Genomic DNA, 13,303 nt, shown 5'->3' with positions numbered 1-13,303 from the left:
TTTCATACTATTCCTCTCCCTTTCTCTTTTGGGTATCCCATATCGCTCTCTCACGATGCAAATTAACCTTGATTATCTTGGAGTACCTCATGTCTTCTCAATATAGACCTGTTTAATACAAATTACGTGTAGCCTATTTATTTTGTTGCCTTAAAACACTGGGAGTTTTAACTTGATATTCTTCCCCTCCCTCTTTATTGCTCTGTATCTTATTCTCTATCTTTCTCTATGAATCTTTTTCTTTTCTAAAATATGTCTTTCTGTCGTTATTTTTCCCTTCTCTGTTCCTGTATCTTTTATCTTCTCTTTAATAATCGGTAACGCCTCTTTTCTTACCTTCTCCCCCTCCCCCCCCCCCTCTCTCTCTATCTCTCCGCCCTCTCTCTCTCTCTCTCTTTCTTTCTCTCTCTTCCTCATTCTCTCTCCTCTTACGAAACAAACATCAGTCTGAGCCATAGATGTCTTCTCTAGATAGTGATTTATTCTTTTATATTTCTAATGCAGGGGAAAATAATCCATCTCAATCACGTTCATTCACAGTCTAAATCATAGCATTACATATTTTATATCTATAACTATATTGATATATCACGTTCTTATGATGTACATCCGTTAGTTGATATATTTTCAATTTAATAGACTTTCACTATCTCTATGAATATATAGCATATTACAGAATATGCATTATTCTCTTAATTTAGATTCTGCATGATAGATGCACTTTCATTCTCTGTTTTCCATTTATTTTTTTGTTCTTGCAAATCTTCTGTCCAATCGCAGATTCAAAGACGTTTCCAAAAGACTTCTATCAGGAAGTAATAAAGTTCATCCTTCGACAATAATACTAAATCATTTCACTCAACAGCAAGGTTTTCAAATTGCTATTCTATTTCATATTGAAAAACAATTTTGTATACAGAGTATGAGATTCTATCAAAAAAAATAAACATAACATATCAGAATTTGTAAAATCGAAAATGAAAGCAGTTAGCTCACGGGCTTATTGTGCCAGGCCACAGACCTGTCTTTTTAACAATAAGTTGCATTAAAATCATGTTCTGCTATACAAATCACATAAAACTACAAAATTGACTACCAACGCTACAAAATGGAAATATATTGAAAATGTAACACATTGTGCAAAAGTTGGCAAAGAAAACATCTACATATTACCTTTTAATAGCAAAAAATATCATTTTGAAATCTAACAAAATATCTCGCAGCTACCTACTACTACATTGAACATACCCTAAAATCCGAAATAATTATGAGGAAGTTTATATACGGCTTGAAGAAGACTACATGCTTTACAGAATGGGAAAGTTTAATCCTATCACAATGCACTATGGCTATTTCATTCACAGCTTCAGACTTGATTTGATTTGATTTGATTCGCTGTTCTGAAATTATGATAAGAACATCCTTGTATAATATATCTCATATTATAATTACATGGAAGTATTTATACTTGGAAAATGATAACATATTAATTTTGTTGATGAGAGATTATACATCATGTACATCATTCTTCATACCACAGGTTCTTGATAGATGTAATGCCAAAAGTTACGAAAATTACTAATAGTATTACCCTGCGAATAGTATTGGCTCAGGTTCATTTGTCAAGAGATCGTAAGAACTTTCTAAAAATCAGCAAAAGGCAATTCCAATATAGCCTCCTGCATCACCTTTTGACAAATGACATTTTTTTAACATTACATGATTTCTAATTGCATTACAAAAGTTTCTTGAAATTGCCCTTGATTTAATTTTCGAAAATCTTTGCAATCATGTTAATTGTGTTCCGTGTCCGTAAAGTTTATCCTGTAATGAAATTTACTGGCGCTCTTCGACTCGGAGAAAGATACCGCCATCTGGTTTCAGAGTGTTTCCAGTACCAAACTTCACAGGGATCTAGAAAGGTGAGAAAAACAATCTGTTAAAAGCAATCCTATCAAAATAGAAAATTATGACCCTTTTTCTCTATCTATACCCGACCAGCTTCAATAGTTTTGTAAAATTCGACACTAAGAACTGTTTCAAGAGGGCTTCTCTTAAAGTTCAATTTAATAACCACTACTTAACATAGCTTTGTGTGTTGTAAATCAGATCCCTAATGAGAACCCGATCCAAAACCACCACATCCCTTTCATCTCATGCTAATGGAAATCTACAATTGTTATTAGTTAAATGTTGCTAATCAATATTTGCTGGAACTTCAACATTTTATTGTCGTTAGTGGCATACCCAGCATAGACAGAGAAAATATTAGGTATATATTTCGCCCTCTAATTATGAATATCTCGATGCCCTACTGCATTCCCAAGAAATGTTACCAAGAACTTACTTTGGAAGTTTGTAACTCCTTGATGTTACTAAATGACTATTAGTTATACTGAGAAAAGAGTCATAATCCCTTAGTTATACCAGCTGGTCAAAGTGTCCAACTGTTCCAGAATCTTTGTCATTGTAAAAACTGTTTGATCATCTTACATCTGTTTTAGGACTTGGTACGAAGCGGTATTTCTGGAGGATACGAACTACGGCCATCTTGATCTCCATCAGAGCAAACCGCATCCCGATACAGTTCCTTGGTCCGGCACCGAATGGTATCCAAGCAAACGGGTGACGATTAGCACGATTCTCTTTGGTAAACCTGGAAGTTGGATGTTTCTATAATTTTAGCTAGAATAACGAACACTTTATATTCAATTCTTAAAATATTTGTGTGTATTTGTACCATCATATATTTATTATCCTCTTTACTTTTTATCATAATTTGAAAACTCAAAAGTGCCGCACCAAATTTAGAAAACTACCGTTTTCATAAACTTCATTACGGAAAAAAATTTATCTCGAAAATATGCACAAAATAAGTTGAAGAATCTGTGATATTATGCACCAATGCTCCGTGGATGAAGAGACAGAGGGCGCTCTATAAACAAATGGATTTAGCATGTTTAGTGACATTTAAAGGGTACCTAACGTTCATCATCGGTATCATTATTATAAAAGAAGAATTCTTTTACAAAAAACATACCTTGATGGGTCAAATTTCTCCGGTTCAGGCCATAGAGTGGGATCACGCTGGATGTTGTAGATGGAGTAGAGGAATTGAACACCCTTCTCGATGGTCAGTCCATTAACGGTGTGTGTTTCACTACAGCATCGGTCACCCCTGCCAATTAAAGAGAAAGTTGAAATCAGATAAAGGTGGAAATAATTTGTGGGTATTCTAATCCCCTTTATTTCAGTTTGGAAGAATTTTACTCAAATGTGATTAGAGACGGCTGTAATGTTTGGATTAAACTTTAACCAGAAATTACGATTATGATTTCCTTGCTCTTTAAAACCATATGGAATCATGAAACAGTAGATTTCAAGTAAACGGCTAACTAGAAGTTATATATCCAACAGATGAATTGTCTACGTTCTATTCTCTATATATATCATTGCCATCTTGACATCTAGCAAATGGGCTTTAATCAAGTTCCTCTTTCATTTTAGAATTTCTTTGTCCGTCCTAGGTTGAATAAGATGTCGTTTAAATTAAAAGTGGGATGCACTTACTGTCAAGATAATAAAAACAAAAATATTAAATTTCTCTCCAAACCCATCCTTCTCCAAGTTAAAGGAATATCGATTTAGAAAGAATATAATGCTTGACTTACATAACTGCTGGTGGATATAACCTGAGTGTCTCACAGACCACCATGTCCAGTAAAGACATCTTTGCGATGGAGTTGTAGTCGACCGAGTCTCTGGTTGGTGTCACTTCATCCACCTCTTCGATCAGCCGGTCCTGGATGTCAGGATTGGTTGCCAAGGCGTAGGCTAGGAAACCAAGGGTGACGTTGGTCGTCTCGTAACCGGCAACAAAGAATAATACAGCCTAGATTTTTTAAATGGAAGAATTGTACAAAAATGCTATCTAAGACTGATAATATTGCTTGCTTTTAACAATGTACTGTGGAAAGGGATATTGGAACAGACAGTGGTATACCTACATGGGTTAAGGGCGGGGCCCAGTGCCTCCATCCAATCGAGTGATGTGAAAAACAGAACTAAAAAAAGGCAAGAAAAGGGAAAAGAGGATAGAGACGAGAAAAGAAGACCCTTGGACCACCTCCAGCACCCGTCCCTAAGTAGTCAATAGCCTTATAAATTCGGTGCCCCCTTCCCATTCGTCCAATCATTCCAGTGCCCCATCCACGGGTGAACTCACTCTATGCCATAAGCGCTTCGGGTGCACAAGTACCACATCTTTACCATTTCATATTTCCACTGGTTTATATATACCTGAGCAAATATCTCATCCATGGTCAGTTGAGTTTTGGTGTTTTGAGCGTTGGAGACATGCTTGTCCTGGTGGTCTTCGATCAGATTATGGAGATCATTGTCGTCCTTGATGACCTTTGACCTGCTGTCATGCTCGTCATCGTTGTGGGCATTCATCATCAGCTGCAGAAAATCCCTCCTCTAGAATACAAGAACATCGTACGTTGCTGTAATTATCTTAGGTTATTTGCCAATTTAGTTAGCAGTGTTATGTTAAAAACTAACATACATAATTTATAATCATTATATTTTAATAACTGATTTACAAGCCAATTAATTAACATGTTTTAATATGCAATCGATTTCAAATATTCTTTTTTTATTCACAATTCAAGCTGTATTGGCTGCCCCCTCCCAAATCCATGAAAAGAAATCTAAGAACATAAGCCCCACTCCTATTGTTTACTTGATTATGAACAAATCGTTCAAAGACAAAGGAATCCTGTCCGAACAGCAAAGTAGGCTTACTTCAGAATTTGTTTCCTCTGAAGAGTTACCCCTTCTTCTTCTCTTAACATCATGAAACAGAGTTGAAAAATAATTATTGTAAACCCACCTCATTGCCAGCAGAGCGTTTCTTCAATTCGATTGCTTTCACAACAACATCTCTAAAGAATTTCCTTGTTTCGGCAGGAAACAAGGCGATATCTAGAGCATTAAACAGATACGCGGCCGGTGGGAAAACTCCTGCACAAAAAAACAACACCAGAATTTTAATTGTGGAAAACGCTTTTAATACATTTGATTAAGCTTTTTTGTAGATACAAGTCACCTTCTTGATGAGAACACACACATGTGGCTGGCCATCAAACAGAAGCTGATGAACAGTTGAATTATCACCGTAATTTCTGAAATGTGTACCAGGCGCGTCAGCCATTATCTTTCACAATTACCATGGTTCTGTAAGGTGGTCTCAGAATTCAAAGAAATCCCGATTCAGTAGAAAAGATATGCACCAACCTGCTATCATCGCAACAGGACTTTCAACAGTACCGTCCATGATCCGTTTGGCGTGCTTGACGAATGGATCATCTGGGTTATTCTGGGAATCCACTTGCAGTCCAAAGGCACACTTAGCAATCCCGTCCATTGTGAATGCTTCGAATACGCTGTGGAAGAATGGTGTAAACATGCATTAACCAGCAGTCGCTTTTGAATCATTTCCTTAATTTAATTCCAACACAAACTGAGGCACACAACCAATCGTCAGACTTGACAACCTAGGCATTACAAGCCTTATATGACAGTCACAACACCAAACCGACTCCTCGCCGACTGCAAACTGACTGGTTTTAGGCAACTGGGGTAATTTACTTCTTCTCTTTTGGAGTCTGTAATCGGTCTAGTGTTGGACTCGTTGGTATGATTTGGAATTAAATAGTATAATTGGCCATCGCCACGTAATACCACAGTAATACCACAGTCACACCGACGAGACCGACACCAGATCGACAACAGACCAAACCCAATAATGCATCATCCTAACAGCCATAACTTGATCGGTTTTTTAATCAGTTTAGAGTTGTTTGACGGTGTGACTTAGTTAAACGAAAAAGTACAGGGGAAAAGGGCTGGTATAATAGCGGGGAAGCGTTATTCTAGGACCAAGTGGGTATGGTTAGTCCATTGGTGTTTGGATCGCTATATGTCAACCTCCTCAAGACCAGATTACCGTTTTTGTTCTTTATTTCTATCCGAGTAAAATAAAAGAGCTCGAAACTTGACTATGTGTAGATCAGAGGACCAAGTTAAACCAGGTCCACCTTTATAAATATGAGCCGAAGAATAAAAAATTAAAAAATTAAAAAAATTAAAATCAAAGTTTGCCGGAGGTATTAGTGATATCCATCTATTGACAGAATGATGCCCTTATCTAGCGCAGGATCTATAAATAGTTAAGGTTTTAAAAAGAAGAGACACAGCCCCCCCCCCCCCCAAAGAGAATTAGGTATATAGGTATACAAATTAGGAACAAAAGGGAATGGTGTGGATGTAAAAAGATGTTGTCGTAGCTTTGCCGATATCTTTCATTTAAAGAAAATTTAGCATATAGTATAGTACCAAGTCCAGCTATGTACTATCACAAGCAGGAATGATCTGGGCCTCATCTTATAAAAAGTTGCGATTGATTCAAATCAAGTATTGTATATGATTTGATGTACATTGCGCGATCGCAAAGACTTTCGAAAAATGAACCATATGACTGAAAGTTCCAACGGCCTTGTCCATCACCTATTGCATTGTACAATCATTACAACGTGATTGATATGGGAGATATGATATAGGGTGTGAAATGGCACTTGACTTATTCATACAACTGCAATTATTATGGTAGTAATGATTAATGACCCTGATGAATGTATACCTGTTAACGTTTATGTCTTCGCCTTGTTTCTTTTTCAAGTTGGTCACCAGAACATCACAGCATTCATTAATCACAGGAGACATCTAAATTGAAAATCAATGTTTGAAATTAGATGCATCACATCGCAAAAAAACACCCCCCCCCCCCCCCTCCAAAAAAAAAAAAAAAAATTATAAAATTCATAATAAATATATTATTGTTCAGTCGAGGATATCACTAACCTTCAATACAGACTTCTAACAAACTGAGTATCTGTGAATCATTATAAGATTTGTAAAGTTGAATTACCAAAGTATAAGTTTAGTGTTTATAATGATGAAAAACATACACACGCTATATTTGATATAGTCCCAAATGTAAAGGATTCAGTGGGAGAGCATTGTAAAAAGTCACGAAAGTTCTTCAACAACCGCATAGTTCCCTGAAACATATAACCCAATCCTACTGAATTCTGTACATCTCTCAAACAATTTCGAACATGTTTGAAAAATAACCTATTCATTGTCCACCTTGTACATAAGTGGGATAAGAAGAAAGTTGTGCGTATAAACCTGTTTCATCTTGAGAGCACTGAATGTTGGAGATATAACGCTCCTGACATCCTTCCATCGCTGATCACGAAGATCCAGTAGACCTTGATCTAATGGTCTGTTCTTCAGGAAGAATTGCTATAACAAAGAGATCATAGACAAGGGTAATTTAATAACTTTAAACTTAACAGGGGAAATATTAATGCTTTCTTTAAATTACATTGTTTGCATTCTTTCATTCATTTTGATTGCTTTCTATTCAAAAAGTAGAGGATATTACAAACACCTATATATTGGCTTATTTCCATACATACAATGTAACAAGACAATCCCAACAATGAAAATGAATGACTTTAACTCAACAGTTCACAGTGTTTTAATTCATTTCTCTGAAACGGTTTGACTCCATTATTAAAAAACGCATTCAAAGATTGGGGATTTTTTTTAAACGAGATGTTCTCAAATCATGAATAATCATCAGACTCTTTATGTTTATAAATTTCCCCCATTGCATGAAAGTTGCCCCTTCAAAACAAGTGGCGGATACATGGGCTCAAGGTAATGTGCCCCTCCCCCCCCCCCCCCACAGCCAAAAGGGGGAAAGGGAGGAAGAAAAGAAGAACTATGATAATTATGATCACACCTTTTTATTCAGAGAATTTTGTACCCCAGATGACACACCATTTTTTCCCCAATTGTCATAGATTTATTTCACTTGTTCCGCGCCTGCCAGAGAATCATGGATCCACCACTTAATAATGTCTGTCATACATAAGAGATTTTACTTACGTAATGATTGGAAAACTTGGAGAAACTTTTAACGAGTACATCTCTCAACACATCAGGATCACAAACAACTATCAAAGGACTCCGAAAGAAGTAGAGACTGTGAAGAAGAAAAAATAATTAATTTTTAGCCTTTATATCTTCTCCCCTTCTTCTTCCTCTTCCTCTTCCTCTTCCCCTTCTTCTTCTTCTTCTTCTTCTTCTTCTTCTTCTTCTTCTCTTCCTCATTCTTCTTTTTCTTCTTTTCTTCTTCTTCTTTTTGTCTAATTTGTATACCTTCTTCATTGGAAATGTATGCTTTATTATCTTTATGCTTCTCTGTATATTTCTACAAAATAGGAGTAATCGCTCATTTATTTTGTCACAAAACAAATGTCAAAGTGATGAATAAAGCGCGCGTGATGGTCCTTGGCCAGCTTGGGTATACATATAAACTGGAAATCGCTCTATTATGTACGCCCTCAACGAAAGATGGAACAAATTGAAAGACAGTAGTGGCAGCGATGTCAGTAAAATACACTGCCTTTAATCATGTTCCATGTTCAGACTCACTTCTGAAGACCTGATGCGGGCCCATAAGTTGAAAAGAAGTTAAATTCTGAGTAGCCTTTCAAATTAGTATTGAAAAATAAATATTTTGTGGGAGTATGGGAGATCGGTCATCTTTAATTGAATTGTGTACTCACCCGAAGATGTTACCGTAGTTCTGTTGGCATGTATAGATATAGGAGTAAAATCCCTGTAAACAAACCAAACCAAAACAAAATAAAATGTTAGTAGCAATGAAATGAGTGGACTCTAAACTTATAGAAGAAATCATTAATTTTGATCTTAATTTTAAAATAACCATGCAACAGAATTTTAAACGATCACTGAGCGATAAAAAAAAAGTTTATGCAGAAGTTTTTGTTTCTTCATGTTATCTATTCAGCAATGTTAACTCACATCTTCTTGAAGCAGAACTTTGAATTTCATGAATGTTTTATTTTGTTAATTTTGTTTCAAAGATTGAAAGGAAGTGATGTCATTAAAAAATACATTCTTGGAACACTTGTTTTTATTGTTCACCTCCCATCCGCCATCTCTTTAATTTTCTGATCAAGTTTCTTCAATAGCAATATACAGTGAAACCTGTCTATAAGGACCACGCAAGGGAGACAAGAAAAGTGTTTTTATAGCCAGGTGGTCTTTACGTACAGTTCCTTTTATGACATATTTCAATGAGAAACTATTTTCAAGGGAAACAAAAAATGTGGTCTTTGTAGACAGGTGGTCACTAAAGCAGGTTTGACTGTACCTTTGTGCAGGATAAAATATTGCCAAGTAATGGTAAGGGTCTAGAGCATTTTATTCCTCTTCTCCAGAAGTATGTCAGGTTCCATAGCTCGCGGCTGGTGAGATAGAATAGTGTATCATTAAGAATATGTTCATTGTTATTATTATTATCATTATTACTATTACTATTATTATTACTTATACCGCACTTTTCCCACTAGGCCCAAACCGCTTACAGTAAAATAATGACAATAACATAAATACATGTAATAAGAAAAACAATCTTACAACTACGAACTGCCCCCAAAAAAGTGTTTTCAAGGCCTTTCTTAAGGTAATAACTGATGAAAACTGTCTAAATAGATGTATAATGCCTTTGTATGATATTTAAGTTAACTAGTCGCCCCCTCCCGCCTCCCCTAAACAAATCTTTTTATGTGACGGGTTTGTTAAGCACTTGGACATGACAGTAAAGCAATAAAAATTGAAATTAAACAAACAAAAACACTTTTGTAAAAACAATGAATATGAATTACATGAATATGATATTACCTAAATTGAATGGAATGATGTTGTACAGTTTTATTTTAATTGAAAGAACTAGGCGACATGGAAGTGTGGCTAGATCATCCCTTGATTAACATGATCGCAAAGGCTTTCCAGAAATCAACTGAAGAGCAACTTCAAAACTCTGATTATGTAATACTTCATCGTAATATTCGCATATTTTAATAGTTGATGGAAAAGGCTAAATTGCCTGAGATTTTTTATCCTTCAAAGTCTTGGTACATCATAGAGGCCCGAATTCACAAAGCAAGGTTTGAGCTCAAACCTCCTTTTGTTTCGCCAAACCTCCTTTTGTTCTTTACAAACCAGGTTTGTAAAAAACGCGTAAAACGCGTCATATGACGTACGAGAATTCGGGCCATAGAGTTTGGACTCAGAGTATAAAGTCATTCTGGTTCATATTTACCTTTCTGATTAGAAATATGCAAATTACGGTAATTTGTTGTATAAACATTAAGACACCCCTTTGCGAACATTCATGGTTAGTTCTCTCTCCTCCCATCTATTAAGACAGGTTGTACATGGACATGTACAATGCTTATGATTTCTGACGCAATTTCATTAACAAAATCGGGGGGGGGGTGTCTATATACACACTAAGAAAAAATGGTGCAAGTAAGCACCTTTAGGGGTGCAAACCGATGCAATAGCAGCACCTTTAGGGGTTAAATCTTGCACCCTTTTTAAAGATGCAATCCTGCACCCTTTAAAAGGGTGCCAGATTGAACCTTTTAGGGGAAATAGTACCCTTTATGGTTCGTTCCTGCACATTTAGGGATGCAAACCGATACAACATTAGCAGCACATTTATGGGTTCAATCCTGCACGCTTTAAGAGGGTGCCAGATTGCACCTTTTAGGAGACATGTTAGTACCCTTAATGGTTCAATCCTGCTCCATTAGGGGTGCAAACCGATGCAATAGCAGCACCTTTAGGGGTTCAATCCTGCACCCTTTAAAAGGTGCAATCCTGCACCCATCATCGAGGAATACTGGTAAAATTTGCTCGTACACAAATACATATTAAACATGCATGATGTGTTTTGGTTAGTAATCATATAATCAATATATATATTGCTAAAACGTGAATGTAATTGTAACATGATCAGACAAAATAATCTATTGGTTAGTGATTGCCAAAGGAAAATACAAAATCACAAAATCTATGTGCATTGTCATAATTTGCTTAAAAAATCATGATAAATGTATTTTTATGTGAACACGTGGAAAGTAATCATGAATTTGCATGCAATATGCAAACTTTTATTTTGCACCCTTTTTTGGTCGATAGGGTTTATTTTTGTGGGAAGGGTGCAAAATCTTATATTGCACCCTTTTTTTAACCCATTTTCCTTCAATAGGGTTCATTTTTATGTAAAGGGTGCAAACTCTTATTTTGCACCCTTTTTTGCACCCTTTTTTCTAAGAGTGTAGGTACATTTAATCTGTAGTCGATATATTTAATAACAGAATGCAATGAGAACCATCTAAAAAGTGAACTATTCATTGCCCAATGTCTGACATTTGACCCACAAGTTGTTGACTGTTGTTCACAGATCAGGAGATTCTTTTTCCTTTCACGACATTCTCTTCATTGATCCAAATTTCTAAAGGGCGCTTATATACCCGAATTAAACGTGGAACGTCAATGCTGTGCGTGGAACCATAGACGTAATTTGTATTACGTCTATGGTGGAACCAGTGGCGGATCCAGGGGGGGGGGGGCCCGGGGGGCCCGGGCCCCCCCCCCCCTTGAGAAAAAAATCATGTAAAATCACGTGATTTTTACCTTTTTTTGGGGTTGGGCCCCCCCCCCTGGCGCTCAAGGGGGGGGTGCAAATAGAATTTTTTTTTGAGGATCAAAAAAAAAAAAAAATGTGCTCACTACCCCCCCCCCCCCCCCCCCCCCCCCACACTGAGCGAATTTTTGGCCGGCGCGTTTTTCAAATTTTCGGCAGCAAAAAAAAAAAAAAAAAAAAAAAAAATTGTGCTCTTTACCCCCCCCCCCCCCCCCCCCCCCCCCCCCCCCCCCCCCCCCCCCACTGAGCGACTTTTCGGCCGGTGCGATTTTCAAATTTTCGGGAGCAAAAAAAAAAAAAAGTTGGGCCCCCTCCCCTAAGAAATCCTGGATCCGCGCCTGGGTGGAACGTTCAATTCGATGGGATAACAGCAGTGCTATCGATTTCTCTGACTATGTACTGTAGATGGTTTGTGAATGTGTTATGGTTAGTATCCCGTCGGGGCTAGATAATTATCAGGGAAATGCGGAAAATGTCTCGCGACTTTTGTATAACAACAGTGTAATGTTTACATTAATCATATTTTGAATTAAGAAGGTAAATATATATTGTTGGAAAATAAACGTATTCTGGGATTCCCGGCTTGTTATGCTTATCATAATTATATATTTTCCAAGTCGGCGACAGGCAAAATAATGTGCCTGATTGCTCGTCAGAAGAAAAGTCTACTTACCCCACCAATATAGCAACTATCGCTCCGACCAGGGGCAGTGAAACATTGAATCCAAATATCGAGAAAGACATTTTTGTTCAGGAAACACACGATTTCAAACAGATAGTATTTAAACACATTCACCGGTTACAGTAGTCATTGCTTCATGTATATGACCGGCACATAGACTACCAGGGAGCTTGCTGATATAAACCGTGTGTTGCTTGTGGTGGTAGGTCTATGGTTTTATGCAGTTTGAGTTACTCAATGAGAATGAGCTGTTGCGTAAGCTTAGTCAACAAGGTGCCTTAGTGACGGATAAAAAGGGGTCGCAAAACAGAGGCATATTCGTACGACTTCGCCAGGGGCGGATCCACGTAGCGATTTTTCCGGCCCGGCCCCCCTAGCCCCTCAAAGCGATAAAAAAATAGGATAATAACGTGAAGTAAACCTTTTTCAAAACACAAAACAAAAGCGCCCCCCCCCAAAAAAAAAAAAATAAAAAAAAAATTAAAAAATTAAAAAATTAAAAAATTAAAAAAAAATATATAAAAAAAAAAAAAAAAAAAATAATAATAATAATAATAATAATTGATTCACCGACCGGCTGAGTCGGCGCTAAATTTTTCCTCCAAAACTCGATCAAAAAAGGGAAAGAAGAAAGGTGCTCTCCCCCCCCCCCCGACTTATTCGCCGGCCGGCTGAGTCGACGCTAAATGTTGTATTAAGATTTGAATCCCCCCCCCCCTTGTCGCCGGATGGATCCTCTGCAGGCGCGGATCCACGGGGGGGGGCTGACTGGCCAACAACAGCAATTTTTTTTTTTAATTTTTTTTTTTAATTATTTAAAAAAAAAAAAAATTCTCACGAAGAAGGCCAAAAAACAAAAAAAGTGGTCTTACCCACCCCCTCCCCCCCCGCTTATTTACCGGCTGGCTGAGTCGAATTAAAATATTTCCTGAAAAATTGCACAAAAAAAGTACCACCTATCC

General features: G+C 37.0%; 1 protein-coding gene across 1 annotated transcript; it reads right to left on the bottom strand.

Moving 5' to 3' along the window:
- Window positions 1-461: 461 nt before the first annotated feature.
- LOC578821 (cytochrome P450 3A24) lies at window positions 462-12,586 on the bottom strand. Its single transcript, XM_030999507.1, has 13 exons — window positions 12,333-12,586; window positions 9,317-9,410; window positions 8,706-8,758; window positions 8,023-8,119; window positions 7,255-7,371; window positions 6,704-6,786; window positions 5,299-5,447; window positions 4,895-5,025; window positions 4,300-4,479; window positions 3,672-3,892; window positions 3,041-3,178; window positions 2,494-2,656; window positions 462-1,914 (listed from the first exon to the last, which is right to left on the bottom strand). The coding sequence occupies exons 1-13, from the start codon at window positions 12,401-12,403 to the stop codon at window positions 1,837-1,839; spliced, it is 1,575 nt and encodes a 524-aa protein (XP_030855367.1). The 5' UTR covers window positions 12,404-12,586; the 3' UTR covers window positions 462-1,836.
- Between the last annotated feature and the right edge of the window lie 717 nt (window positions 12,587-13,303).

The sequence above is a fragment of the Strongylocentrotus purpuratus genome, unplaced genomic scaffold (genome assembly GCF_000002235.5).
Source record: "Strongylocentrotus purpuratus isolate Spur 01 unplaced genomic scaffold, Spur_5.0 spur5_scaffold_5, whole genome shotgun sequence".
NCBI classification, from domain to species: domain Eukaryota; kingdom Metazoa; phylum Echinodermata; class Echinoidea; order Camarodonta; family Strongylocentrotidae; genus Strongylocentrotus; species Strongylocentrotus purpuratus.
Note: the sequence above shows the minus strand (reverse complement) of the source record. Positions and strands in the feature narration are given on the sequence as shown.

Excerpts from the sequence above, each read along its gene's own strand:
- LOC578821 (XM_030999507.1), bottom strand. The coding sequence starts at position 12,403 with ATGTCTTTCTCGATATTTGGATTCAATGTTTCACTGCCCCTGGTCGGA. Across the intron at positions 5,448-6,703 it reads GAAGACATAAACGTTAACAG|CGTATTCGAAGCATTCACAA; the intron begins GTATACATTCAT and ends ATTCTTCCACAG. Across the intron at positions 2,657-3,040 it reads GAGAAATTTGACCCATCAAG|GTTTACCAAAGAGAATCGTG; the intron begins GTATGTTTTTTG and ends TCCAACTTCCAG.